Source organism: Podarcis raffonei, chromosome 5 (genome assembly GCF_027172205.1).
Source record: "Podarcis raffonei isolate rPodRaf1 chromosome 5, rPodRaf1.pri, whole genome shotgun sequence".
Taxonomy (NCBI): Eukaryota; Metazoa; Chordata; class Lepidosauria; order Squamata; family Lacertidae; genus Podarcis; species Podarcis raffonei.
Window position 1 is genome coordinate 68603667 of NC_070606.1, and position 26720 is coordinate 68630386.

The 26720-nt window shown below is 45.1% G+C and overlaps 1 protein-coding gene across 1 annotated transcript; it reads left to right on the forward strand.

Annotated features, from left to right (window-relative positions):
• The first annotated feature begins 7144 nt into the window (after positions 1–7144).
• Positions 7145–12234, forward strand: MRI1 (methylthioribose-1-phosphate isomerase 1). Its single transcript, XM_053389985.1, has 6 exons — positions 7145–7325; positions 8468–8709; positions 8793–8962; positions 9457–9633; positions 10525–10749; positions 11302–12234. The coding sequence occupies exons 1-6, from the start codon at positions 7194–7196 to the stop codon at positions 11433–11435; spliced, it is 1080 nt and encodes a 359-aa protein (XP_053245960.1). The 5' UTR covers positions 7145–7193; the 3' UTR covers positions 11436–12234.
• Positions 12235–26720: the final 14486 nt, after the last annotated feature.

A 26720-nucleotide genomic window follows, 5' to 3' on the forward strand; every position in this document is an offset into this window, starting at 1 on the left:
AAGGATCGAAAAGTGACATTCAGTGATTGGATAGTTTTAGAAAATGGCAACAACTGCATTGTTCTGGAGCTCTATATAAGCAGGCTGACTGAGCATCTCAGCCTAGTTTTGTTCTGGCATCTGAATAAAGAAGAGCTGTTTAAAGAATTGCTGTGTCATCTGGCATGTTTGCCCACAACTTAACATGTTTGTTTTTAAAGCCTAACAACTTTAAAGTTGGAGTTTAACAACATCTAAAGGACTACAGGTTCCCTATGCCCAATTTAGCAGATTTTAAGTAGGTCCATGCTGGAAGCTTTTGAAGTGGCCTGTGGTAAAGGTGTATGGTACGGGCTCTTAGAATATCCAGGATGTACACATAAACAGTTCTCTCTTATTTGTCCTTTCTGCCACCAGCACAATAATTAATCATTTTCAGGTACATCACATGTATTTGTCATGCCAACTTCACTTGCACACGTTTTAACTATCTGATACAAATGCCTTCTTCATTTTGCAGGGCTATTTAGTTATTAGTCTCCATGTCGTGACTTTCAACTAGTTGGCTAATTGGGATGTTTAGTTCAATGGCATATGTCCTTCAAGAGGCCTGAGCTGAAAGGATATTAATCCACTTCATTAACCCTTATTGAACAGATGGTAACTACTCTCAGATCATCCGAAATCCGTGCTGAATTTAAGCTAGTGATCTAGATGTGACAGGTTGTGTATTGCATTACCCATCTGCTAGGCTATCCCACTGCTTGGCAGAACCTATGAACCAAGCACCCAGGAAACAATAAAATCTAGAATTGCTAGATGCATTGTATTATTTCTGCGCGAAAGAATAATTAGTTTATCACTGACGTACTTTCCTGAGTTGGTTCCTGCTGTCTGTCCTTAACGACATCCGATGATTAGCATTTGGACTTTGAACATGGAAGGTGGTGGAATATAACGTGGAGAATGTGTTACAACAAGATAGCCATTATCATTTGCCAAAGGGCAACATGGCAGCTTGTGGAACAGCAGGGAATTAAAGAAAGCAAACACCATAGAAAAACAATCAGTGTTTCTAACAGGTTGCTTTGTATCTGCTTAAATTTTTAGATTTACTCCTGAAAACACATTTTTACATAGCAAGCTGCCTTATATTGCGTGAAGCTGTTAGTCTACTTAGACCTGTACCATCTACCAATCTGGATAACAGTGAAACACCAAGTTTTCAAGCTTTCTCCGCTCCAGAGCTGGCAGCAACTGAAACTTGACCTTCTGCATGTAAAATAGTGCTTTACCAATGACGCATGGCCCCTTTCCTTGCAGACTTTATTGCACATGTGATCTTCCTGCCAGCTCAGATACTAGCCTTGTTCCCTACAACCAAACAAGGGGATATGTGGAGTCACTTTTGGTCACTTTTGCAGAGTCTATGTACATACTCTAGAGATGCATGTAAGTGCTCTTTGTGTGATCAGGGACTCTGTGATCTTGGTCCAACAATTCCACACGTACACACACATTCAGTAGCTTGTGATCATGTTTCTAAGAGCTGTTATTAAAGGACTTGTCAGACGAGATTGCTACAGACTTCTAAAATCACTACCAAAACAGGCAGCCCAGAAGTCTATGGGACCATTACAAAATAAACAGTTTTCTTTTGAATACACTAGATGAAATCACACTGAACACAGCAACGCTATCCTAGAAATACTTCAATAACTTGCTTGGGGACTGTAACATACACTTCCGTCAAAATCACTGCCAACCAACTGAGCCGCTGCATCAATATGAGTTTTGGTTATTAAAAAATAAAAGAGCACTTTATTTTATCTGTAATCAAGCACTATATGCTTCAAGTTGCAGTAATTAGATTTTGACACTTGAATTGAGTTTTAGAAAGTATAAAAATGAAAAATGCTATGAAACCGCTCTGTAATGGTAGGGCTTTGCATATTCTATTATTAACCAACTTACAGTGATTTAGGAGGTGCAATGAAGCAACAAGCAAATTGGAAACAGCTTGGAAGAGCAGGCTTTAAAAAGCTAGAAGGCAATAGCAACTGCGCTATAGTGACAGCCTGTGTACCACTTCCTGCAGGGCTTGCCCAAGTTTCTTCGCTTGCATATAAGTAACAGAAGTTCCAAAATTGCTGCTATTTAGAAAGAGAATTTGGAATAGATCAGAAAACCACAATGGCCATCCGGATAGAATAATATACTAACACATTGACCCTAAAAAGGAGATACTGTACAGGACAATGCCTTTTCATTTCAATGAAGCTAGAATTATTCCCTACCACATATTGACTCAGCATGTCTGGTGCACATGCAGGGACTGCTGCCAAACCCTCTGTCCATAGTTCATATGGAAAAATGAGGACTAGTGGGATCAAGATGTGTGACACATTCCAGATAAGTTCCTGTAATGTTAAGCCCTTGTGATCCTATAAGGTAGTGGTTTTGAAAGTTTCTGACTTGCTCAGCAGGGAAGCTGGCTCTTATGCCAGGGTGAAGGTTGGTTTGGATTAAACAGAGGTATCCTTCTGCAAAGCTCTCCCATGGGTGCTGGCCAGTGATAGCTAGCAGAAGGCCCTGAAATTGGGCGTTTGGAGGTGGAGAATGGGAGCTGCAATTTGCACGGTGGCTTAACAATCAACCCCTCTTCCCAGGGAACTCTAGGAATTGTGGCTGTGTGGGCGGAATAGAGAACTCCTAGCAACTCTCAGCATCCTCAACAAACCACAGTCCCTGGATTCTTTGTGGGAAGCCGTGAGGGTTCAAAGTGTTATGACACTGCTTTAAATGTATAGTGCAGATAGAGCCCTAATGGCTAGCAACTGGCATTAGAGGCATACTGCCTCCAACAGTGAAAATAGAACATGGCCTTATCCTTCATGGATTGTTCTAATTCTCTTTTAAAGCCATCCACCACCAGACCCTCCAAGTGTTCCTGTTTTCTAGGGATAGTTCCAGATTTACAGAAGCCGTCCCGGTTTCTGATTTGATCCTGGAATGTCTTGTTTTTCTTTAGGACATCCCTATTTTCATTGGAGAAATGTTGGAGGAGATGCACCACTGCATCTCTCTGCCTCTGGGTCCAGGTGAGTGAGTAGGAAGTGACACCTACTGCTCCTTTTTCTTGATCTTGTCTCACACTCTCTAGCCCAGAGAGAGAGTAGGCAAACAGGAAACAATGGCTAGAGGAACAGCAGCAGAGCCAGGGGGCTCTGGTGGGTCAGCTGTGGAGCCCTGGTGATGAGGCGTGGGTGCCAGTGCCAGGCTATTTTGCACCCTAAGCTAACTACTTGCACCCCCCAGGGGGGGAAATTGCTAACTTCAATTTTCAAACACAGATCTCTCATAGGGAAAAAAAAGCACAAAACTTTAAACTGCTAAATTCATTTTAAATTGCAAGAATACCTTTTCTAAATAAGATCAGGATGGGACTAAGATTTAAAATTAAGTTCATTTTTACTTTGTCCAGGGCAGCTGTCTACCAGCTCCATCTGGTACACAGACTGCCTTCTGGCGGTTCTCTCACTGCGAGATGTGATGTTACAGGGGCCTTCTCGGTAGTGGCACCCACCCTGTGGAATGCCCTCCCACCAGATGTCAAGGAAATAAACAACTATTTGACTTTTAGAAGACATCTGAAGGCAGCCCTGTTTAGGGAAGTTTTTAATGTTTGATGTTTTATTGTGCTTTTAATTCTGTTGGGAGCTGCCCAGATGGGTGGCGTATAAATAATAAAATTATTATTACTACTACTATTATTATTATTACTATTGTTATTATTTACAGATCAACTCTACAATGTATCTATTTTGTATATACTTGAACAACAATTCTATCTCGTTTATTAATTACTTCCAAAATGATAAAATTCTTCAAAATATATAATAAAGGTAAAATACTATCAGTAATGCACAAGATATAGCAAAAACTAATCTGTATAAAAGTGTGCCCCTACACTGTGCCCCTCTGAGGTCTGTGCCCTAGGCAGCTGCCTCGTTGGCCTAGTGATAGCCCTGCAGGCTGCAACTGCTGCCCAACAATACTAATCTCCTCCGCCTGCACTCCCCCCCTCCACGCCTTCAGAACCCTGCTAACAAGTAAGTACAGTCAGATCGCAGGCATCTTTTACCTGAAATGAGAGAACCTGTGCTACAGCTTTCAGATTGCATGGTTATCATCCCACGCTTCTATTTGAACGAAAGTTGTATCCTTCTGCTTTAGGGATTGCTCCCGGCTCGGATTTCAGTTCTGCTTCCAATGCTTGAAACTAGCAAAAACATCGCATGCTAAGACGCATATTTTACCATGCATTATTTACAAGGCAGCATATTTACGTAGGAAGATAGCCTTTGGCAATGTTTAGGGATGTTATCAAAACTCTGCAATGAGCAGGTAGGCAGGGAGATGAAAACAGGTACACACTGTAAGGCTCCTATTAGTATGCCGAGGCTCAGTGCCTAGATCCGCTCGTTATTACTGTGATTACATTCACATGAGGTACCATTATATGTATCCCGCTTGACTGGATGCAGGTTTGTGGGACACATACATGCACTTGCTGGGAAACACTTTTAACCGAATAATATCTTCTGTTTAAACTGCAATCGTAAACACACGTAAGTTCCACTGAACACAGTGGAGATGCATTTCTGAGTAAACGTGCATAGGATTGCATTGTAAGACACGTGAGCCTGCTATTTTGGGATAGATAAGATGGTCAGCAGGATCTCTAATGTCTGCATTCTCTTCAGTGGAAAGTAATTAAACAGCTTTCGTTCAGCAAATGCGCAAACGATGCATCTCTTAATGCAGTCCATTCGCAACGCTTCAATAAATCACGGGCTAATGAGCAGGAATGCTCAGTTTGTTTTAATTTATTACATTTTAATCTCATCTTTGTCACCAGAGGCCCAAGTGTCCTGTGGCTGGGAGTACCTTTTACCAGTTTTGTCTGGTTTGCCATCTGCAGCCGTTCATGGCCAGGGATAGCCAGGCTACGGTAGTCCATGCACTGGTAACCTTGAGGCTGGATTACTGTTAGGCGCTCTATGTGGGGCTGCCCTTGGTCTGGTTGGGAAGCTTCAGCTGGTGCCAAATGCTGCAGCCAGATTGCTGATGGGAGCTTCTGCTTGAGACACCATGTTGACACCATTGTTAAAACAGGTAGCAGTAGCTGCCCACCTGCTTCTGAGCCAAGTTCAAGCTTCTTGCATTCATTTACAAAGCCCTGAACAACTCAGATCCAGGAAACCTCAGGTGTCACCTGAACCCTTATATCCCAGCTCAACCACTGAAATAATTTGTAGGAACATCTTTGGTCATACCCTGAGTTGGTGAATCATCATCATCATCATCCATTATTTATACCCCACCCATCTGCCTGGGTTTCCCCAGCCACTCTGGGCAGCTTCCAACAAAATATTAAAATATAATAGTCCGTAAAATATTAAAAGCTTCCCTAAACAGGGCTACCTTCCGATGTTGTCTAAAAGTCTGGTAGTTGATTTTCTCTTTGACATCTGGTGGGAGGGCGTTCCACAGGGCAGGCACCACTACCGAGAAGGCCCTCTGCCTGGTTCCCTGTAACCTCACTTCTTGCAGCGAGGGAACCGCCAGAAGACCCTCGGTGCTGGATTTCAGCATCCAGGCTGAACAATGGGGGTGGAGACGCTCCTTTAGGTATACTGGGCTGAGGCCGTTTAGGGCTTTAAAGGTCAGCACCAGCACTGTGAATTGTGCTCAGAAACGTACTGGGAGCCAATGTAGGTCTTTCAAGACTGGTGTTATGTGGTCTCAGTGGCCACTCCCAGTCACCAGTCTAGCTGCCACATTCTGGATTAGTTGTAGTTTCCAGGTCACCTTCAAAGGTAGCCCCACATAGAGCGCATTGCAGTAGTCCAAGCGAGAGATAACTAGAGCATGCACCACTCTGGCGAGACAGTCCTTGGGCAGATAGGGTCTTAGCCTGCAGACCAGGTGGAGATGGTAGACAGCTGCCCTGGACACAGAATTGACCTGCGCCTCCATGGACAGCTGTGAGTCCAAAATGACTCCCAGGCTGCGCACCTGGTACTTCGGGGCACAGTTACTCCATTCAGGACCAGGGAGTCCTCCACACCTGCCCGCCTCCTGTCCCCCAAAAACAGTACTTCTGTCTTCTCAGGATTCAGCCACAATCTGTTAGCCGCCATCCATCCTCCAACTGCCTCCATACACTCACACAGGACCTCCACCGCCTTCACTGGTTCTGATTTGAAAGAGAGATAGAGCTGGGTATCATCTGCATACTGATGAACATCCAGCCCAAACCCCCTGATGATCTCTCCCAGCGGCTGCATGTAGATGTTGAAAAGCATGGGGGAGAGGACGGAACCTGAGGCACCCCACAAGTGAGAGCCCAGGGGTCTGAACACTTATTCCCCCCCCCCTTTCTGAACACAGCCCAGGAGGAAGGAGCGGAACCACTGTATGACAGTGCCCCCAGCTCCCAGCCCCTCAAGACGGTCCAGAAGGATGTTATGGTTGATGGTATCAAAAGCCGCTGAGAGATCCAGCAGAACTAGGAAACAGCTCTCACCTTTGTCCCTAGCCCACCGGAGATCATCGACCAGTGCAACCAAGGCAGTTTCAGTCCCATGATGAGGCTTGAATCCCGACTGGAAGCTTGTTTGAACAAGAAACCAAGCCTTTAGTGTCATTGGCCTAGTCCTGTGGAACGCCTTGCCACTAGAGATTCAGTGAGCACCTTCTGCACCAACTTTTAAACGCCTGCTGAAAACTTTTTATTCAGCCAGGCCTATGCAGGCAAGTAAGAGTACATCCATCCCGCAAAATGGTCTATTGATGTTTTTAATTTCTTTTTTGCTTTTAGCTTGTTCTTAACTTTTTACGATGTTATTGTTTGGTTTTATATCGACATAAACTTCTGCGATATATTTTTATGATGCAGCGTTACATAAATATTCTTACAAATAAATAATAAATAACTCAGCGGTAGACGAATAGAAAAGGAGAAGAAGCAAGGATCCTTTGCCCTAGTGGAGCTTTTGGGGTCAGCAGTGGGGCATATTCGAAGGGACTTGAAAATGGTTCTTCCTAGGACCCAGCGCAGCTTCTCGGCCGCGGGCAGAAGCACCCACGCGGGCTGCTTCCTCTCCGCTTCTCGCTCCGCCTCCCGCAGCCCAGCCTCGGAAGCAGCCATGAGTTTGGAAGCGATCCGCTACCGCAGGGGATCCCTGCAGATCCTCAACCAGCTCCTGCTGCCCCAGCAGAGCCTCTACGAGGAAATCGGCAGCGTCGAGGACGGCTGGAGAGCCATCCGCGCCATGAAGGTGCTACGACGGGGAAGGGGAAACGCCTAAGGGACCCGAGTGATCTTGGGGCTCCGCGTGCTGCTCCCCGGCTGTGGTCTCGCACCTTTATCAGCTGCACAGCGGGCAGCGGTTCAACAGGAGAAGCTCTTGCCACGTGGAGGGGCAGTGATAGGGGAAAACAACTCCCTTTTGAGTGCCAGCCCGCAGTTTGGGCGGTAGAGCTGCGGGACTGTTTATCATTCGCATAAAGGAACCCCGACAAAGAGTAGCAAGCAGAGGATCCAGAAGTGAAGGCATATGAGCAGGATATTTTTTTTCCCGTATTGTGGGGGGAGGCAAAACATTACTGGTCGAAAAGAATGGGGTTCATCGTGTGCAGAGGTGGATTTTCTTTTAAAAAGGCAGGACACTTGGTTTTCTCCTTTGTGGCCAAAAATAAAGTTTGTAATTCCTGCTTACGCAAAGAGTTCCTTAGTCGCGCATTCAGAGTTGAGCTGATGCAGCTCCTGTTCAAAAAGTCGGTGGCAGGAAACTAGCGTGACAGGCAGGGTTTGTTTCTATTTATAAAGACAGGCCTGAGGAACCTTTGACCTTCCAGATGTTGCCGAACTACAATTTCTTGTTGGGGCCGATGGGAACTACAAAATGGAGTGGGGTGGATGGGAACTGTAGTTCAGCTACATCTGGAGGGCTAAAAGTTATCCATTACCTGGTTTAGAACATGCAATCTCTTCTCCCCCCACTGAAGGTCTGAAGTAAAGCAGGCCAACAAGAACTGACCACATACGATTCTGCTGTTTAACATGCTAATTGCTATCCATGTTCTTTAAATTGTTTTCTCCTAAAGTTCCCATAAGAGGCCATTAAAAATCAGTTCCCTACGGCACATTCTGTGTTAGGAGTGACATAAAAAAATTATCACACGTAATCTACATGCCAGTTGAACTGTGTGCAGCATTGCCATGTGCCTTGTGGAGAAGACACGTGTGTTCAAGTGCACTTCGCACATGCTAGAAGGATCCGTCTCCCAAACGAAAATGCTTTTCAACTGCCTGTTCTGGGGCAGGCTGTAGGTAGCCCTGAGGGACAAATTAAAGTGAATCACAACTCCTCATTTCCTGTGTAGTATGGCGCTTACACTTCAGTTTCCTTTCCCTTAGGTGCGAGGTGCTCCGGCCATCGCCATTGTCGGCTGCCTGAGTCTTGCAGTGGAGCTGCACACAAAAGGAAACGCAGAGCAGACTGTGGGCAGCCTTGAAAAATTTGTGGCAGACTCGCTGCGCTACCTAGAGAGTGCCCGTCCTACTGCTGTCAACATGGCCCGGGCAGCTCAGGAGCTGGGCCACTTTGTTTGCCAGGAGGCCAAGCGTGAAGGGAGCACTGTGGAGAGTTTGCAAGAAAGGTGAGGGCTCAACAGCTTCCCAGTCTCCCCACACCTTTTTTTTTAGGTGAGAACACACAGGTCAATGTAACCTCTTGTCACAGCGTGATCAGCTGGGCGGAAGCCATGTTGGATAAAGACCTGAAAGACAACAGAAGCATCGGGGAGCATGGGGCACGCCACCTCCTGCAGCACGTAGGGAAGGACAAGGTGACTGTCATCACCCACTGCAACACGGGCTCACTGGCCACTGCTGGGTATGGCACTGCGCTTGGTAAGTTATAAATTGATACCTCGGGTTACAGACGCTTCAAGTTACAGACTCCGCTAACCCAGAAATAGTACCTCAGGTTAAGAACTTTACTTCAGGATGAGAACAGAAATCGTGCTCCGGTGGTGCAGCGGCAGCGGGAGGCCCCATTAGCTAAAGTGGTACCTCAGGTTAAGAACAGTTTCAGGTTAAGTATGGACCTCTGGAACGAATTAAGTTCTTAACCCGAGGTACTACTGTAGTTCGGAAGCGTCACCTAAGCTTAAGTTCAAAACACAGGAAAGTGCCCCACAAAAAAAGGTGGGGCACCTTTCCCATGAGTTGTGGTTTCCTCTCCCAACCCTCTCATATTTTTCTCTGGTTCCCCACTGTCCCTCCCCGGCAGATAAAGGAAGGAGCTAGGAATCCTAGCTGCCCTTCTGAAAAAGCAAGGTTGTATATGGAGTGACACCTGGCACCTTCTCCCTAGTGTCAATATTTATGATGTTGCTTGGTAGGTGTCATTCGCTCTCTGCATGCCATGGGTCGTCTGGAGAAGGTCTACTGCACAGAGACGAGGCCGTACAATCAGGGAGCCCGGCTGACTGCTTACGAGCTAAAGTATGAGGAGATCCCTGCATGCCTCATTACGGACAGCATGGTGGCCGCCCTCATGAAGCAGCTCGTTGGTACAGGTGAGCGCTGGTGTGCTTCTCTCTCTCTCTCGTCTAGTTTGGCCCTTAGCATTGCATTTTGGTTTAGCAAGGAAGCTTAATATGTAGCAATCAGGCTGCCTTCTGGAGGTAGTTTTGCTATTGGAACAGCTGTTGGTGGCTCGAGCATCTCTTGAACACGGAGGAAGAACTGGGACAATTTAGCCAATGTGGCACACTGGTTTGAGTGGGGAACCCAAGTCTGAGGACACAGGCCCTCTCAGAGACTCAGGACATTTCCAGCTTTTGAGGCCCTTAAGTCAGTGGCAGCTAGTGTCCTCTGGACTTGGCAGGGCTGCTATAAGGCCACAGGGGTGTGGCCAGTGAGGTCACAGGGGTGTGGCCAAGTTGTTCTGCATTTCTACCCCATCCTCCTTCCTTGTAAACATTCCATGGACACTTAAGCACTGCAATTTTACGATTACTTGGCACTCAACTAAATTGAGAAGTGTCTTACTTTGGTTTAGAAGCGGTGCCTGCTGTCACAGTTGCTCCTCTGCTGAGAGAAAAGTTATGTGGCCTCCACCCGTTCCGATTCTATTTTTTTATCATCTTCCTTTGCAAAGATACAGCGGACACTTAAACATTACAGTTTTATTAATTCTTGGTGCTTAAAAGTGTCCTTCCTTGGTTCAGAAGGGCTACCTGCTGTCAGTGTCTAGAGTGGGCTCATGTCACACTGAATTCCATGGGGATTGCTTTCTCTGTCACCTGTCTTCCAAGGCTAAACATGCCACAGATTGTTAGCATGAGCACTGCTTCACCCATCCTGTAATGGGGAATTCCAAAAGGAATCAAGTGCAGCTTGCAGGTGGGCATTTTTTTAAATGTGTAAGGGGTTTGTCATCCTCTCTTTCTTTTTTTTTACCCCAGCTGTCATTGTGGGAGCAGACAGGGTTGTTGCCAATGGAGACACTGCGAACAAAATCGGCACCTATCAGCTGGCTATTGCTGCAAAGTACCATGGGATCCCCTTCTATGTGGCAGCACCCAGCACCTCATGTGACCTGACCTTGGAACATGGCGGGAAGATCGTTATTGAGGAGAGGCCAAGTGAAGAAGTGACGCACATCAATGGTGTGCGGGTTGCAGCACCAGGTACCGAAGCGTGGGAAGGACATGTGCAAAGAAATGGGTCATTCAGTGGGACATTTCCATCTTCAGTTGCAGTGCTTTAACAGGTAGACACACCAGGCTCTGTACTCCAGTTTTTACAGTAAGCCTAAATGAAAGTCAAGGAAAAGTGGCTCAAGTATCTCAGAATCCAGCAGACAGCTACTTCTCTTTGGCCAGGCATGGCCATCCTGTGACCTTCCCAATGTTAGACTACAACTCCCATCACCCCTTCTTTTTCGAGAGGCAAAAATGCATGGGCTCGTTTGGAAGGAAGAGTGGAATGCAAACGTAACAAATGAATAAATCAAAATAAGCAAGCCTTTCCATTTCCACTCCATCCCCATAATGTTTTGATTTACGTATTTAGGGACTAAACATCTCTGAGTTCTTGTGACAATGTGCCTTTTCTTTTGAGGTGTCTGCATCCTATTTGCAACACTGGGATAATGAAACATAGAAGCAGAGCTTGGGGGCGTTGAGCTAGGACAACCTTTACCATGCTGTTGGACCGACTGTATTCTTTCTGCTTCCTAGGCATTGACGTTTGGAACCCAGCCTTCGATGTCACCCCTCATGAGCTGATAACCGGTGGCATTATCACTGAATTTGGTGTCTTTGCTCCCGCTGAACTTAAAGCAGGACTGACACAGGCAGCGAAGAAAGTCTGAACATGTTGAGCTGGGCTGCTTTCTGAATTTCTGGAGAAGAGTGTGACAAGGATGAATCAGCTGGAGAGATCAGTATTTGAGCTTGGTGGGATATATTCCTAATTCAGCTCTCTGGCTTTGTATTTATACACTTGTCGATAAATACTTGTTACCATTCCGCCAAACCAGTGGGGTCTATGCAAAGGACACATACTTTCCTTGTGTCTTATGCTGCAGATTGGAAAGCCAGATCAGAAGGGTTGTTCGTGTTTCCATCCAGTTACTGTACAGCATCTGTATTAAATAATACAGAGGATGGTTATCCGGATCCTGAGCCATTTGTGGCTCTTTAGATCCTTTGCTTCTGCCTCAGCCAAGAGAGATGTTCCTTTTTTACTGGAGCAGCAAAGAAGAGTTTGAGACTTCTTTCTCACTACACCCTTAGGGCACAACTTAAATCCTTGCATATTCTTTAGCTCCTTCGAAAGAAAGCTGTGAGGTTCCTCTTTGCACAAAAGCAAAATTAATTCATGTGTGAGCTTATCTGCCAAATTGTAGCTAGCTGCTTTGGTTTTGCACTCTGTATTTTGCATATTCCCTTTTTCGCTTTGCAGTGTACCATGCTAAAATAGACTTCCTTTGACACAATGTGAAATTGTACGAATGCTGCATTCTACTATTATTTGGCTAGATTGGTGGGCACTAGGGTATTTGGGGGGGGGGAACACTGTTGATCTGCTTTTCTCTACTGGACTGTGTAGTGCTTTTAAACAGACTCATTCGGTTTTCTAAAAAATACAATAAAAATATTTAAGCTGAATTTTATGTTTTAAACACATGTAAGAAGCATCGTTGAAGGCTTTGTCCTGGAAGGCAGCATATAAATGCCAGGAGTGAAACAAAATAAATTGGGGGGTGGGGGTGGGGAGCCTGGTGTAGGAAGAGGTAAAAGAGTGGAGTGAAAATCCATTTTCTGACAATACCTTCTGTAGTATGCAAGACTTGGTTTTCTGGACCAGACTAAATTTACATCAAATCCAGCACTCTTGTCTTCAAGCTTAGCCCACTAGCTGCCCCTGGGAGGCTTGCAAGCAGGGCAACAGGAGAGTAGCCATGTAACCTTGTTTGGTTGTTTGCTAATTAGAGTGAAATTGTTGCGGAGTTCATATAGGGAACATGAATTATTTGTTTAAAAGAGCTTTTCTGTTTTGTTTTCCTTGTAGGGCACACGGTTATTATTTTATGAAATTTTTAAAGTAATACTATGCAATGTCAAAACATCATTCTCCCCTCCAAAGTTACACTAATATGAATAGGTCTGCTAAGACTTCAGATGGCCTTGTTTAATTATTTCTTCATCGTCTTAATTTAACAATTGTTCCCCTAAAGTCTCACTTGTTTAGTTCTTTGACCCAAGAAGCTGTGATTGTCTGCACAACTGTTCTGTACCCTACTGGTTTTGACTCAGGAAATCTGTACAATACCCCTGTTTCCTGTACTCCCATCTTGAGTACATTTGCATGGCTGAAAAGTCACATTGATTAGCTGTTTATTGCAGAGGAGATGGCAAGCTTGAAAGAGAGTGGCTTGACTCAAGTCCTCTGGTGGATTCATTGCCAAGTTCAGATTTGGCTGTAGGATTTTCTTGAGCTACTTTCAGCAAGACTTACTTTCATGTATGATCAATACACATGATGCAGGAGAGCTGGGAAATGCCATAAAATGGAGAGTTTTGTAACATTTCTACTAAGTTCCTAAAAAGCTATCTAATAGCTGTTCCAGCTGCCAGCTCTTCTTACTCAAAAGATTTTCCATGAATTTTAGAGAAGGCTCTTCAGTAAACCTCAATTTTGATGAATATGATATGAACAGCATAAATAAATTTAGGAAGTTCTTTACTAGGCTAGGTTTCCCCAGCCACTCTGGGGAAGTGGCTTAAAAAAATTAAAAATACATTTAAACAGTCATTATTATTATTATTATTATTATTATTATTATTATTATTAATTTATACCCCACCCACTTCCCCAGCCACTCTGGGCGGCTTTCAAACAAATATTAAAATACAGTAATGCATCAAACATTAAAGGCTTTCCTATACAGGGCTGCCTTCAGATGTCTTCTAAAAGTTTGGTAGTTGTTCTCTTTGACATCTGGTGGGAGGGTGTTCCGCAGGGTGGGCGCCACTACCGAGAAGGCCCTCTGCCTGGTTCCCTGTAACTTGGCTTCTTGCAGTGAGCGAACCGCCAGAAGGCCCTCGGCGCTGGACCTCAGCATCCGGGTAGAACGATGGGGGTGGAGACGCTCCTTCAGATATACTGGACTGAGGCCATTTAGGGCTTTAAAGGTCAGCACCAATACTTTGAATTGTGCTCAGAAACGTACTGGGAGCCAGTGTAGGTCTAAGTTAAGGAAATAATCCTCAGCATGAGAAGATGGAATAAAGCGCACCAATATGAGTTAAGCCATTGTAAAGTCACACCAGGTCCAAATTCTGTGCAGAAGTGAGGCTGCTCCATCTGAAGCCTTGCAAAGGAAAAACACATCTTTAAAACAGTGTTCTGTGTTAGGTCATGTAAGCTAGCTCAATGGTTGCCCCTTCCATGCCTGTTTTGGGAGACTTACACCACCCTTAGCTACTCCAGCATATTATACTCTGGCTGAGTTGGGATTGGGGATTTACCACCAGCTGAGCCAGAGATCTGGTGCATCCTAAGCTCATCCTGCTGGATCTTGCCATAGCGTTGCCTCCTAAGAGTGGTCCAAATCTCTCCTCTGCCATGCCAGATTGCTTTATTCAAGCTGCCATCTCTCAGCTTTAGCACCCATTCCAACGTGGGGATAATAAAACTTTTGAAAGGCAATTGTAGAAACCACTGTGATAGTGTATAGGAAATGCTACTAACATTTAACATATGCTATGAAAATGCTGAGTCGTCTTAGCAGAAATTCAGCAATCTTGCAGCTGTTAAAACCACAGTAGCTATGCCAGAAAGAGAGATGCAAACTTCAGATAGAAAAGAAGGATTTCTGCATGGATGTCAGCCCCATTTTAGGGTCAAATTAGACATGATGCATCTTATGCAATTGGCAATGAATTTTTAAAATTGCAGACATGATGGGGCTCAATTTGGGTAGAGACCCTGACATGATGGTGGTGGGGATTTAATTATTTCAACCCCTCCTGCAGTCCTGTTGAGGTGGGTGCCTACTATCTGCACTGAGAAAAAAAGTTTCCACTGGAGCTCTGCCCTCAATGCAAATAGCAGGGATCGGACCCCAATCCAGTTCAGGAGCTTGGAGGGAGCAAGGGGTTAATTCCCCCAACTCTTCATGCCAGCACCATGATCTGTATAAGGACCCAAGCAATTAACGTTTCAAAAAGCCATTCGTATAATGGTTAATTTCTGTGAATGTCATCGCATCTAGTTTGGCCCCGAGTCTTTCCCTATCATCTGGGCATAAACCATTCATTTAAAATGTTTAACTTGGCCAGGCCGGGCTTTATGATACATAAGGGATTTCATATTCCTAACAAAACGAAGGAGGAAAATAGAGGTCAAAGGAATCTCCGTTTATCGTATAGATGAAAATTGCCTCCGGTAGGTTAAGTTGGCTTGATTGACCATCATTTGCAGCAGCTGCAGATCTGACCTTACGCTTTAAAATTTGTTTCATCAGTTAAATGAACTGGATTTGAAGCTTTACCAGTGTGTGTTATGACTGTTACACAGCTAGTGATCAAATTTGCAATAGCAGCCTGATCTGCACAGCTAAGTTGCATTCGACTGAGTCTAATGATTTTTGTTTCACCAACTCACAGATGGGCTCTTGATGCACTGTGTTCATGAAAAGTCCTAATGTGAAAATTTGCTTTAAGGTCAGGGTAATTTAAATAGTCTGTCAAGAGAAGCTTTTAGAAAACCCAGTGTGTGACTATAATCCACAAGATTTCTCATAAGGCATGCCTTATATTAAGCATTGATTTTGGCACCGTTCCTTCAAGGGGAAAACAGCTCTGTCAGCAGTGTGGGGTAATAGTAGGTGTTTTAAAAATAATTTCTTTCTCCAGAAGTTGTAATGCCTATTTAATGGTCTTGTTGGAAAGGGTAAAACCAGTGATTGTTCCTAAAAAAAAATATCAAAAAACACCTGGCATTTCAACTGTATTGTGGGTCAAACAATTAGCAATCACCCAGCAATCGCAGAATATATTCATTACACAGTGCAGATGTTGGTATAACCACCTGAGACTTTGCCAAGACCAGGTTAACCAATAATTTACTCACTACAGTGAGTGATGGCACAGCCTATGTACAGGCTATTGCTCTTGTTTTGTTGCATGCAAGGTGCCATATGTACAGCTTCCAGTTCACAAACAAATACTTATAAAATAATAGTATTTTATTCCCACTGTTGCTTGCAGATCTCAATTTTTTTCTTTTCAGCAGAAAAATAAACGCCACATGGGTTGTTTTGACTGCTGTTCCACATGCAAAAATTAGTGGGAGGGGTTAGGCTTTACCATGGAGTGATTTCAAACAAGGAGACTCCAGAAGTAACCAAGAAACCCCCTGGGGCTTTGGGGTTTTGCTTGTGGGCAATGATTCATGCCGCTTGGGGTGAGAGCTTTGGTGAGTTGGAGCATGAGGGTGGAAGGTGTTGCTCAAAAGCCGAACATCAAGAGTCTGATAGTGCAGAGTGGAGCCTCCTTCACGTGAGAGAGACAGAGGGAGGTTATGGGCTGCCCCAGGTGAGAGAGGGAGTGTGGGAGCTCTTGCTAAGGCCATTTGCTTCAGTTGGTTAAAGTCCGCCCTTTCCCCCTCCCCATGTATTTGGTTAAATTGTTGAACAGATTCTTGGGCTGGGGTATTGTTTACGAGGGGCTGAGAGAACTGTTGCTGTTACTGATATTATTGTTGTATCTTTAGTTTTAGATCTTATGATTTATGTGGAAATTGTTTCCATTTGGTTGTGTACTTTTTGATGTGCTTTATTTATTGTTTATGACTTCTGTTAATGTTTGTAATTATGTAAATCTTATCATGTTGTAAGCCGCTTTGAGCATAGTTTCAACTATGGAAAGGCGGCATACAAATAAAATGATGATGACGACGATGAATTGGAAATTCTACTTTTTGTCCCTGCTGCGGGATAGGCTTGTTTTACATGGAATTGTGATATTATTATTTTAAATTTTTTTTATTCGCCTTGTTTTTATGGATTTTTATTTTATTTCACTATTCCCTGCTTTAGGATTAAATGTTTGGAAAGTTTGTATGAGGAGTTTCCATTTGTTTCAATTCTATTGCAGTTTTAGCTTTCTGTGTGTTTTAAATTATGACTGTAATTTTTTTAGTGATCATTTTATTGTTTTATATTTTCTGTAAACCACTTTGAGGGTTTTTTTCTGCAGTCAAGCTGTATATGAATTTAATGAAATGAATGAATAAATAAAATACTCAATGAAGATCAGGTTATCAATACTTATAAATAAATAAAAAAAATGAAAGGCTCATCTCCAGAATTTACTGCTTGTTGATGGTCATGAAAATGATTATAGGAGCAGGTGGACTCTGACAAACGGTACTGTGTTCACATGTAAACCTGGAGACAGAATGGGAACTGGGAGCATGGACAAGGAATGTCCTAAACTCTTGGCAGTTTTTTTGTGTGGGTAGATTTAGCTGCCATCATAAGTACACATATTACGCTTATTAGAGTGTAAGTACACTTATCACAGGGTTTGGGCTGGGTGTTCATCAGTATGTGGATGATACTCAGCTCTACCTCTCTTTTAAATCAGAACCAGTGAAGGCGGTGAAGGTCCTGTGTGAGTGTATGGAGGCGGTTGGAGGATGGATGGCGGCTAACTGATTGAGGTTGAATCCTGACAAGACAGAAGTACTGTTTTGGGGGGACAGGGAGCGGGCAGGTGTGGGGGACTCCCTGGTCCTGAATGGGGTAATAGTGCCCCTGAAGGAGCAGGTGCACAGCCTGGGAGTCATTTTGGACTCACAGCTGTCTGTGGAGGCGCAGGTCAATTCTGTGTCCAGGGCAGCTGTCTACCAGCCCCATCTGGTACGCAGGCTGAGACCCTACCTGCCCACAGACTGTCTCGCCAGAGTGGTGCATGCTCTAGTTAACTCCTGCTTGGACTACTGCAATGCGCTCTACATGGAGCTACCATTGAAGTTGACCCAAAAACTACAACTAATCCAGAATGTGGCAGCTAGACTGGTGACTGGGAGTGGCTGCCAAGACCATATAACACCAGTCCTGAAAGACCTGCATTGGCTCCCAGTACATTTCTGAGCACAATTCAAAGTGTTAGTGCTGGCCTTTAAAGCCCTAAACAGCCTTGGTCCTGTATACCTGAAGGAGTGTCTCCACCCCCATTCTTCTGCCTGGACACTGAGATCCAGCACTGAGGGCCTTCTGGTGGTTAAGAGCAGTGGGCTCATAATCTGGTGAACTGGGTTCGATTCCCTGTTCCTCCACATGCAGCTGGTGAGTGACTCTGGGCTAGTCACACTTCTCTGAAGTCTCTCAGCCTCACTCACCTCACAGAGTGTTTGTTGTGGGGAAGGAAGGGAAAGGAGATTGTTAGCCGCTTTGAGACTCCTTAGGGTAATGATAAAGCAGGATATCAAATCCAAACTCCTCTTCTCACTTCAAGAAGTGATGTTACTGGGAACCAGGCAGAGCGCCTTCTCGGTAGTGGCACCCACCCTGTGGAAAGCCCTTCCATTAGATTTCAAGGAAATAAGCAACTATCCTACTTTTAAAAGACATCTGAAGGCAGCCCTGTTTAGGGAAGTTTTTAATGTTTAATGCTGTATTGTGTTTTTAATATTCGATTGGGAGACACCCAGAGTAGCTGAGGAAACGCAGCCAGATGGGCGGGGTATAAATAATAAATTATTATGATCAGCCCCAGCCATCATGGTCAATGATCAGAGTTGATGGGGCTGTAGCACAAGAACCTCTGCAGAGCCACAGGCATGGGTTCCCCATCCTTGAATTAAGGATTCAATGGAGTTAATACAAGTATTTGGTCAAGTAGCAGGTTTTAAGCTGAATAAACAGAAAACAAAGGTACTGGAGAAAAATCTAACAGCTGTTGAAAGAGAGAGGTTTCATAGTGAAACCGGATTAATGGTAGCAAAGAAAGTGAAATACCTGGGGATTAATTTAACATCTAAGAATATGAATTTATTTAAAGATAATTATGAGAAATGTTGGACAGAAATTAAGAAAGATTTAGAAATATGGTCAAACTTGAGACTTTCCTTGTTAGGACGAATTGCTGTTATTAAGATGAATGTTTTGCCGAGAATGTTGTTTTTGTTTCAAACATTGCAGATTGTGGATAAAATGGACTGTTTCAAGAGGTGGCAGAAAGATATATCTAGATTTGTCTGGCAGGGCAAAAAGCCCAGAATAAAATTTAAGATATTAACTGATGCAAAAGAAAGAGGGGGGTTTGCCCTGCCAGACTTAAAACTGTATTATGAATCAGCGGCTTTTTGCTGGCTGAAAAACTGGCTACTTCTTGAGAACACAGACATTTTGGATTTGGAAGGGTTTAATAACAGGTTTGGTTGGCATGCATATATATAGTATGACAAGGTAAAAACTCACAAAGGTTTCAAAAACCATATTGTTAGGAAAGCACTATTTAATGTTTGGATTCGGTATAAAGACCTGTTGGAAAACAAAACCCCTAGGTGGCTGTCACCAATGGAAGCTAAGGAAGTGAAAAAACTTAATATGGAATCCAAATGGCCAAAATACTGGGAAATTATAGAACAAGAGGGGGGGGGGAGTGAAACTACAGAGTTATGAGAAATTGAAGTCTAAAGTAAGAGACTGGCTTCATTATTACCAGATAAATGAAGTATTCAAACAGGACAGGTAAATTGGCTTTCAGGTGGAGAGATCAAAATTAGAAACAGAATTGTTAGAACCCAATACTAAGAATTTGTCAAGAATGTACAACTTGCTGTTGAAATGGAATACACAGGATGAAACGGTTAAATCAGCTATGATTAAATGGGCACAAGACATTGGTCATGACATTATGTTTGCTGACTGGGAACAGTTATGGACCACCGGTATAAAGTTTACGGCATGTAATGCCTTAAGAGAGAATATTATGAAAATGATCTATAGGTGGTACATGACCCCAGTCAAGCTTGCAAAAATCTATCATTTGCCCAATAATAAATGCTGGAAATGTAATGAAACTGAAGGTACTTTCTACCACCTTTGGTGGACGTGCCCAAGGATTAAGGTCTTCTGGGAAATGATCTATAATGAAATTAAGAAGGTCCTTAAGTGTACCTTTCATAAGAAACCAGAGGCCTTTCTCCTGGGCATGGTAGGCCAATTGGTGTCAAGGAAAGATAGGACGTTTTTTATGTGCGCTACAACAGCAGCAAGAGTTCTTTTAGCAAAGTATTGGAAGACACAAGAACTACCCACGCTGGAAGAGTGGCAGACGAAGGTGATAGACTACATGGGACTGGCTGAGATGACTTGCAGAATCCGTGACCAAGGAAAAGAGACGGTGGAAGAAGATTGGAAGAAATTTAAAGTTTATCTTAAGAACTGTTGTAAAATCAATGAGTGCTAAAATGTCATGGGTAACGTAAAACAGAATTGCAGCGGTAAATGATTGGGTAAGAGAAAAAGGATTAAAGAAAGTGAATTATAAGTAATTGAAATTAGGGGTTGCTGAAAAAGTTTAAAACAGGGATGCAGAAAAGGGAGGCATGGGGAAGTCGTTGAAATAAGGCTTAAGAAAAAGAGGTTATGAAATTATACGTGTTTATATGTTTGTTTGTCTATGTATTGTGAGTTGTAATGTGTTTTAATTCATGTTGGAAAATCAATAAAAATTTATATATAAAAAAAAGAATTAAGGATTCAATGTCCTCTTATTATAGCCTTGGTCTTCAGTCTTTTATTTGTAATGTTCTGCCTGCTTTGATATATAACTATTGTGGATCAACTGAGTGGTGGACAGAATTTGCGCACCCAAACTTTAACCCCAGTAGTCACTTGTATTGGTCCAAATACTTTTGCATTTATCTACCGTAGATGTGTTGTGCATTTCTGAAAACACTTAAAGTCTCAGTGAGTGGTGTGTTTCTGCGCACACAAACAGAGTAAATTTAAATGTCTGTCCCCTGCGCCGTGATTAAGCACCACAGTATTTCAATGTAGCCTCCTTAATTTCTGATACAGTTTGGGGCCACAAATGCCATATGCATTTGTTTTATCAAGGTAGCATTTTAGAGCTACAGGACCTGTTTCATATGATTTGCCCACACACTAAAAGTACATATATTCTGCCACTAGGTGGCATATAGACTCTGTAAACTGTTCTAAAATGATCTCATCAGGAAACTTTCTTTTATTGGATTCACTTTTAAGTCATTCAGATTAGTTCAGTAAGTCCACTTACACCATTCATGTTTCTTGTCATTTTACTTGCTCTATAAAAGCCTTCTTTAAACATAAAAAATGGAGTTTTAATACTGTATGGACAGAATTCAATACACTTCTTTTCTTTTAAAAAGAAACTTCATCAGTGGCTACATACACTGTTAATAGATGTATTTTGATATAGTTAAAGTAGAATTAATACTTCCTAAGCCTCATCTTTCAGAAACTTTCGCACACCCTTGCTCATAAGTGCAACATTGCATCCTTTGGTTGCCCAATGTCCAGATGTCTATGTAGAAACGACTCTTCAACAAAGCTGAGAGATGAATCCATGTATGGCAATTGCATTCCACAATCAAAATACAAAGTTGGAAAAATGTATGTCACATTCCTAATGAGAATAAGAACTAGGCACATAACTTCACTTTCAGCACCTTAACCAGCAGGAGAGATGAAGCTCTGCAAACTGCACCCCAAGCTTCTGCCACCGGAAAGCTTGTATTCAGCATAACTCTGCCCACACAACATGATGTCCATTTCCTCTCCTTCCCCTAAAAAAGGTAAGGGTAAAGGAACCCTGACAGTTAAGTCCAGTCACAGATGACTGGGGTTGCAGCGCTCATCTCGCTTTACAGGCCAAGGGAGCCGGCGTTGATCCACAGTTTTTCCAGGTCATGTGGCCAGCATGACTAAGCCGCTTCTGGCACAACAGAACACCGAAACCAGAGCAGCCGTTTACCTTCCCGCCAGAGCAGTACCTATTTATCTACTTGCACTGGTGTGCTTTCGAACTGCTAGGTTGGCAGGAGCTGAAACCGAGCAACGGGAGCTCACCCAGTTGTGGGGATTCGAACCGCTGACCTTCTGATCAGACACAGACCACAGCGCCACCCACATCTCTCCTCCTTCCCCTACGCCCTCCCAAACTATTTGGAGCTGATTTTAAAGCATAGAGGGGAAAGTTAAGGAAGAGGTGGTTCCATTGCACACATGTCTGTTGCATTAGTGGAGGTGGGAGGTTGGACAAAGCCTTAAGTCTTTTATATATTTATAAAGATACTGTCTTCATTAAAAAAAAAAAATTCCCCGAGAATCTCGGGACCTTAGCAAGACCCCATACACGGCATATTGTGATTGACATCTGGATGGTCCCATCTACTTGTCAAAGTTGGTCTACAGGAGAGTTGGGGACATACGGATTTGGCCTACCTGCCTGCCAAATTCATCTCTCTCTCCCCCCCAATTGAACACCCTTAAATGGGAGCCTCTGAAAAGGGTGAAAAGTCAGTTTGAGTCTGAAGCAATAATTCCTAGCTGAATGTTCTTTTATGTAAGCTACATTTGACATATAATATTCCCCCAAAGTAAGGCTTGTTAACCCAAACTACTTTGAGACATTTGGGTATTAGCTTGGTTCAATAATTTCCTGTACAACTTCCAGACTCTTGTCTGTTATAGCACCCTTGAATTAGCTGACCTTTGCATTTACTGGCATTTATTGTGCAGATGACAACTTCCCTGTGTGCTCGTTTTAGCAGGGATTTTTAGCCAGTGACTATTTCGCACACCCTTTAGAATTTAGCATTTCTTCAACAATAATAATAATAAAAGTGCAGCTATTATATTATATTATATTAACAATAATAAAAGTGCAACTAGTCTTTCTTTTCTTTTCTTTGTCACCCTCATCTTCTGGGCAGCATAGGAGCATGCTGAATTATCTTGTCTTCATTTGTTCTAAATAGAACCTGATTAATAAGAGGGGTGAGTTTCAAATAATTAAAGAAAAAAACGTTCTCTGCACATGAGATGTACCTGCAATCAGTGCTTAGAGGTTAACTACAGTCTATACTGTAATCAAAAATGGAAGGAGCCAGAGTTCATAAAATTGTTCTTCCAGTTTGAATGGCAAAAATTTCTATCCTTTATACATCAAGTTCCAAACAGAACAGAATAAACAGAAGTCCTTGTCATAGGCAGAAACCTGATTTTGTGTGTGTGTCTGTGTGTTACTTGAGGGGGACAAGAGATGCAGGCAGATTTATGGGGGAAAGACAAAATCAGAAAGAAATGTGATTGCAGCCATTACAAACCCTGGGAGGTAAACACATTGTGTGTGTGTTTCTATTCCCTTTGAGCTTGTGGAATGTGACTGTCTGAACCAGAGAGCTTTTTTTCAATCTATGGAAGCTCCTGACACATTTTGGAGCACTGGAAAAATCAGGGTTCCAAAATGCACAGGTACAAAGCAGCATAGAAAACTGCTTTATCCCAAGACCTTATCACAACTGCCTTAACCCAACAGCCCATCTAGTTCAGTATTACCTACACTGACTGGTTTTCTCCAGGTTTTCAGGCAGGAGTCTGTCCCAGCCCAATCTGGAGATACCAGGGGTTGAAACTGGGGACCTTTTGCATGCAAGACGGATGCTCTTCCCCTAAGCTCCATGGGCACAAGAGGCTCCCCACTGCAGAGAGTCACCTTCCACAAGCCGAAAGGTGAAAAAAACATCCCTAGAGTGAGCATACTTGCCCCCACTGCTTCCCTTCACATGTTTATTTCCCAGCAGTTGTAACACCTACATAGGGGTTACAAGAAGCAGCAGATGTTGGAGCAGCAGCAGCAGCAGCAGCAGCAGGAGGAGCATTACAGAAGTGAAATATACTCAGAGTCGCGAAGTGATTTCATGCTCTTTATTCAGCTCATAGTGGTGAGGAGGAATGAATGAAAGTCCCCTCAAAGTATCTGCTTTATATACATTATTTACACAATGGGCTGCACATGATTGGCTAATTCCGGAATTCTACTGTAAGCCAATCAGGTTGTGGATTCACTTCTATCTGGAGCATGATTGGGTAGTTCCTGCCAACCAATCATACTGCTGCATTGTTCTAGGACCAATCAGACTGCTGCATTCTGAATCCTATTGTTCTAGGACCAATCAGACTGCTGCCTTTTGGATCCTATTGTTCTAGGACCAATTAGACTGCTGCAGTTTGGATCCTATTCAACTCAGTACATAACACCCCTCCCCTCTAAGTTCCAGTCCTGCCCGGGAGGTCGCATTCATAGTCCTCGAGGTACGCTGGCGGCCTACGTGTGCGTTGCGGCCTGGGGTGTTCCCTGGTCCGGGGTTCAGGTTCTGGCTCGTGTTCCAAGGATGCTGGCTGTGATGGGGCTATTTGGTCTGGCGCAACCGGCTCGCTCAGTCGTGGTTCTGGTTCCGGTGTCCTTTCGGCCTCGCGGGTCCTCTCTGTATTTACTGATTCTGCCTCTCCTGCTGGCCCCTCGTGCTCTATGGGCCTCACTGCCCCTCTGTTCCCTTGGGACTCCTCTGACCTTTCCTCCTCCTGGTTTTCTCCCGGGAATCGTCGCCGTATCTGGTCGCAGTGGCGGCGCCAGCATTGTCCCCCATCTGTTAGCACCTCGTACGACACAGGGCCAGTGACCCTGGAGACTGTGGCGGGTACCCATGCTGGGCCTGCCCCAAAATTCTTTGCGTACACTGGGTCCTGGGCCTCGAAGGTCCGGGGGTTCCTGCCTTCCCCCCCCACTACCTCATCCTGAGCTCTATCGGGGTGAATGCTGTCCAATCTGATTGCAAGGCGCCGACCCATTAGTAGTTCAGCGGGGCTCCGGCCAGTTGTTGAGCTGGGGGTGCTGTGCTGTGCTAGAAGGAATGTGGCAAGGCGGTACTCCCAATCCCCTTGCGTCATGCGGCGAAGGGTGTCCTTGGTGGTCCGCACCATGCGTTCTGCTTGGCCATTGGTGGCAGGATGGAATGGCGCCGAACGGGTGTGGCGGATGGCGTTCTGCGCTGTGAAGGTTTGGAATTCTCCTGACGTAAATGCAGTCCCGTTGTCTGAGACGAGAGTGTCAGGGAGCCCGTGGGTTGCAAACAGCCTGCGTAGTACCCGGATGGCTGCGGATGTAGAAGTGGACGGTACCAGTGCGACTTCCAGCCATTTGGTGTAGGAGTCCACCACTATGAAGAATGTTTTCCCCTGAAAGGGGCCAGCGAAGTCCACATGCAGGCGTGACCATGGTGCTCGGGCGGACTCCCAGGACTGGACTGGGGCCCTTGGGGGATCTGGGCGGGATTCTTGGCAGGCCTGGCAGTGTTTGACCCAGGCCTCTATCTCTCCATCGATCCCCGGCCACCACACATAACTCCTGGCAAGGGCCTTCATTCTTACTACCCCTGGGTGTGTCTCGTGTAGGGCTGTGAGGACCCTTTTGCGGAGGGGCTGGGGAACAACGACCCTGCTTCCCCATAACAGGCACCCCTTGTGGGCCGACAGTTCATGTTTGCGGGTTGTGTAGCCGGTGAATTCTGGCCCGGGGCTGCTGCTGGGCCATCCCCTCCACACCCAGTCCAGGACCCGGGAGATGACCCTATCTTTCTTGGAATGGTGTGCAACTTCTTGTGCCTGAATGGGGCGGTCGGGAAGCAGCTCCAGGCTCATAACCTCTTGTGCAGGTGCTGGGTCGGGGCCTGTTTCCGGTAGTGGTAGCCTGCTGAGGGCGTCCGCATGGCCCATCGCCTTCCCCGGACGGTGAATCAGTGCATACTGGTAGCTGGCAAGGAAAATTGACCACCTGAGGACGCGAGGAGACAGCACTTGGGGGGTCTGCTTTTCAGGGGCAAATAAGCCAAGCAACGGCTTGTGGTCAGTCACCACGGTGAAGGGCCGCCCGTACAAGAAATCATGGAATTTTTTTACTCCCTTCACGATTGCCAGACCCTCCTTGTCGATTTGCGAGTAGTTCCGCTCGGTTGCGTTGAGTGTCTGGGAAAAGTATGCCACCGGTACCTCTCTTCCATCCGGGAGTTGGTGTCCCAGGACAGCGCCAATTCCATAGGGCGAGGCATCGCATGCTAGCACCACCGGCAGCCTCTCGTCGAAGTGTGCCAAGACCGAGTTTGAGACAAGCAAGTCCTTGACTGCCTGGAATGCGGCCTCCTGGCGCTGGCCCCACACCCAAGGGGCCCGCTTGTCCAGGAGTCTGTGTAGGGGCTCTGCTACCGCCGCCTTGTGGGGAAGGAAGGAATGGTAAAAGTTCAATAGTCCCAAGAAGGCCTGAAGTTCAGTCTTGTTCTTGGGCGCTGGGGCATCACAAATGGCCCGTACCTTGTCCCCAGTCGGGTGGACCCCTTCTGCGTCCACCATAAATCCCAGAAAGTCCACCTGAGGCACTCCTAGTAGACATTTTTCCCGCTTCACCTTGAGACCCGCCGTCTGGAAACGGTGCAGAACGGTGCGGAGGCGGTCCTCAAACTCCTCTGGTGTGGGCCCGGCAATCAACACATCATCGAAGAAGGGGGTGACGCCAGGAATCCCTTTAAGTAGAGAGTCCATTAGATTCTGGAATATGCCTGGTGCCACGCTGACACCGAATTGCAGCCGCTTTACCCTGAATGCTCCTCTGTGCGTCACAATCGTCTGTGCCTCTGCTGTGGCCTCATCTACTGGCAGCTGTTGATATGCTTGGGCCAAGTCCAGCTTGCCAAAAATTTTCGACCCAGCCAGGGTGGCAAGAACATGGCTGACCACTGGCACTGGGTATGCCTGGGCCCTGAGGGCCTTGTTTATGGTACATTTGTAGTCTGCGCAGATGCGGACTGAACCATTAGGCTTGACGGGCGTGACGATTGGGGTTTCCCAGGGGGCATTAGGCACCGGCTCCAGCACTCCTTGCTCCACGAGCCGGTCCAATTCCTCGTCTATACGGGGTTTCAGGGCGAACGGGACCCGGCGGGCCTTGAGCCTGACCGGTCGTACTGCGGGGTCAAGCTGTAGAGCAATGGGGGGGCCCGTATACTGTCCCAATTTCCCATCGAAAACCCCCAG

Bases quoted from the DNA above. Each gene is read 5' to 3' on its own strand.
- MRI1 (XM_053389985.1), top strand. From the start codon at position 7,194: ATGAGTTTGGAAGCGATCCGCTACCGCAGGGGATCCCTGCAGATCCTC. The intron at 8,710-8,792 runs GTGAGGGCTCAA...CTCTTGTCACAG, and splicing joins GTGGAGAGTTTGCAAGAAAG to CGTGATCAGCTGGGCGGAAG. The intron at 8,963-9,456 runs GTAAGTTATAAA...GTTGCTTGGTAG, and splicing joins TGGGTATGGCACTGCGCTTG to GTGTCATTCGCTCTCTGCAT.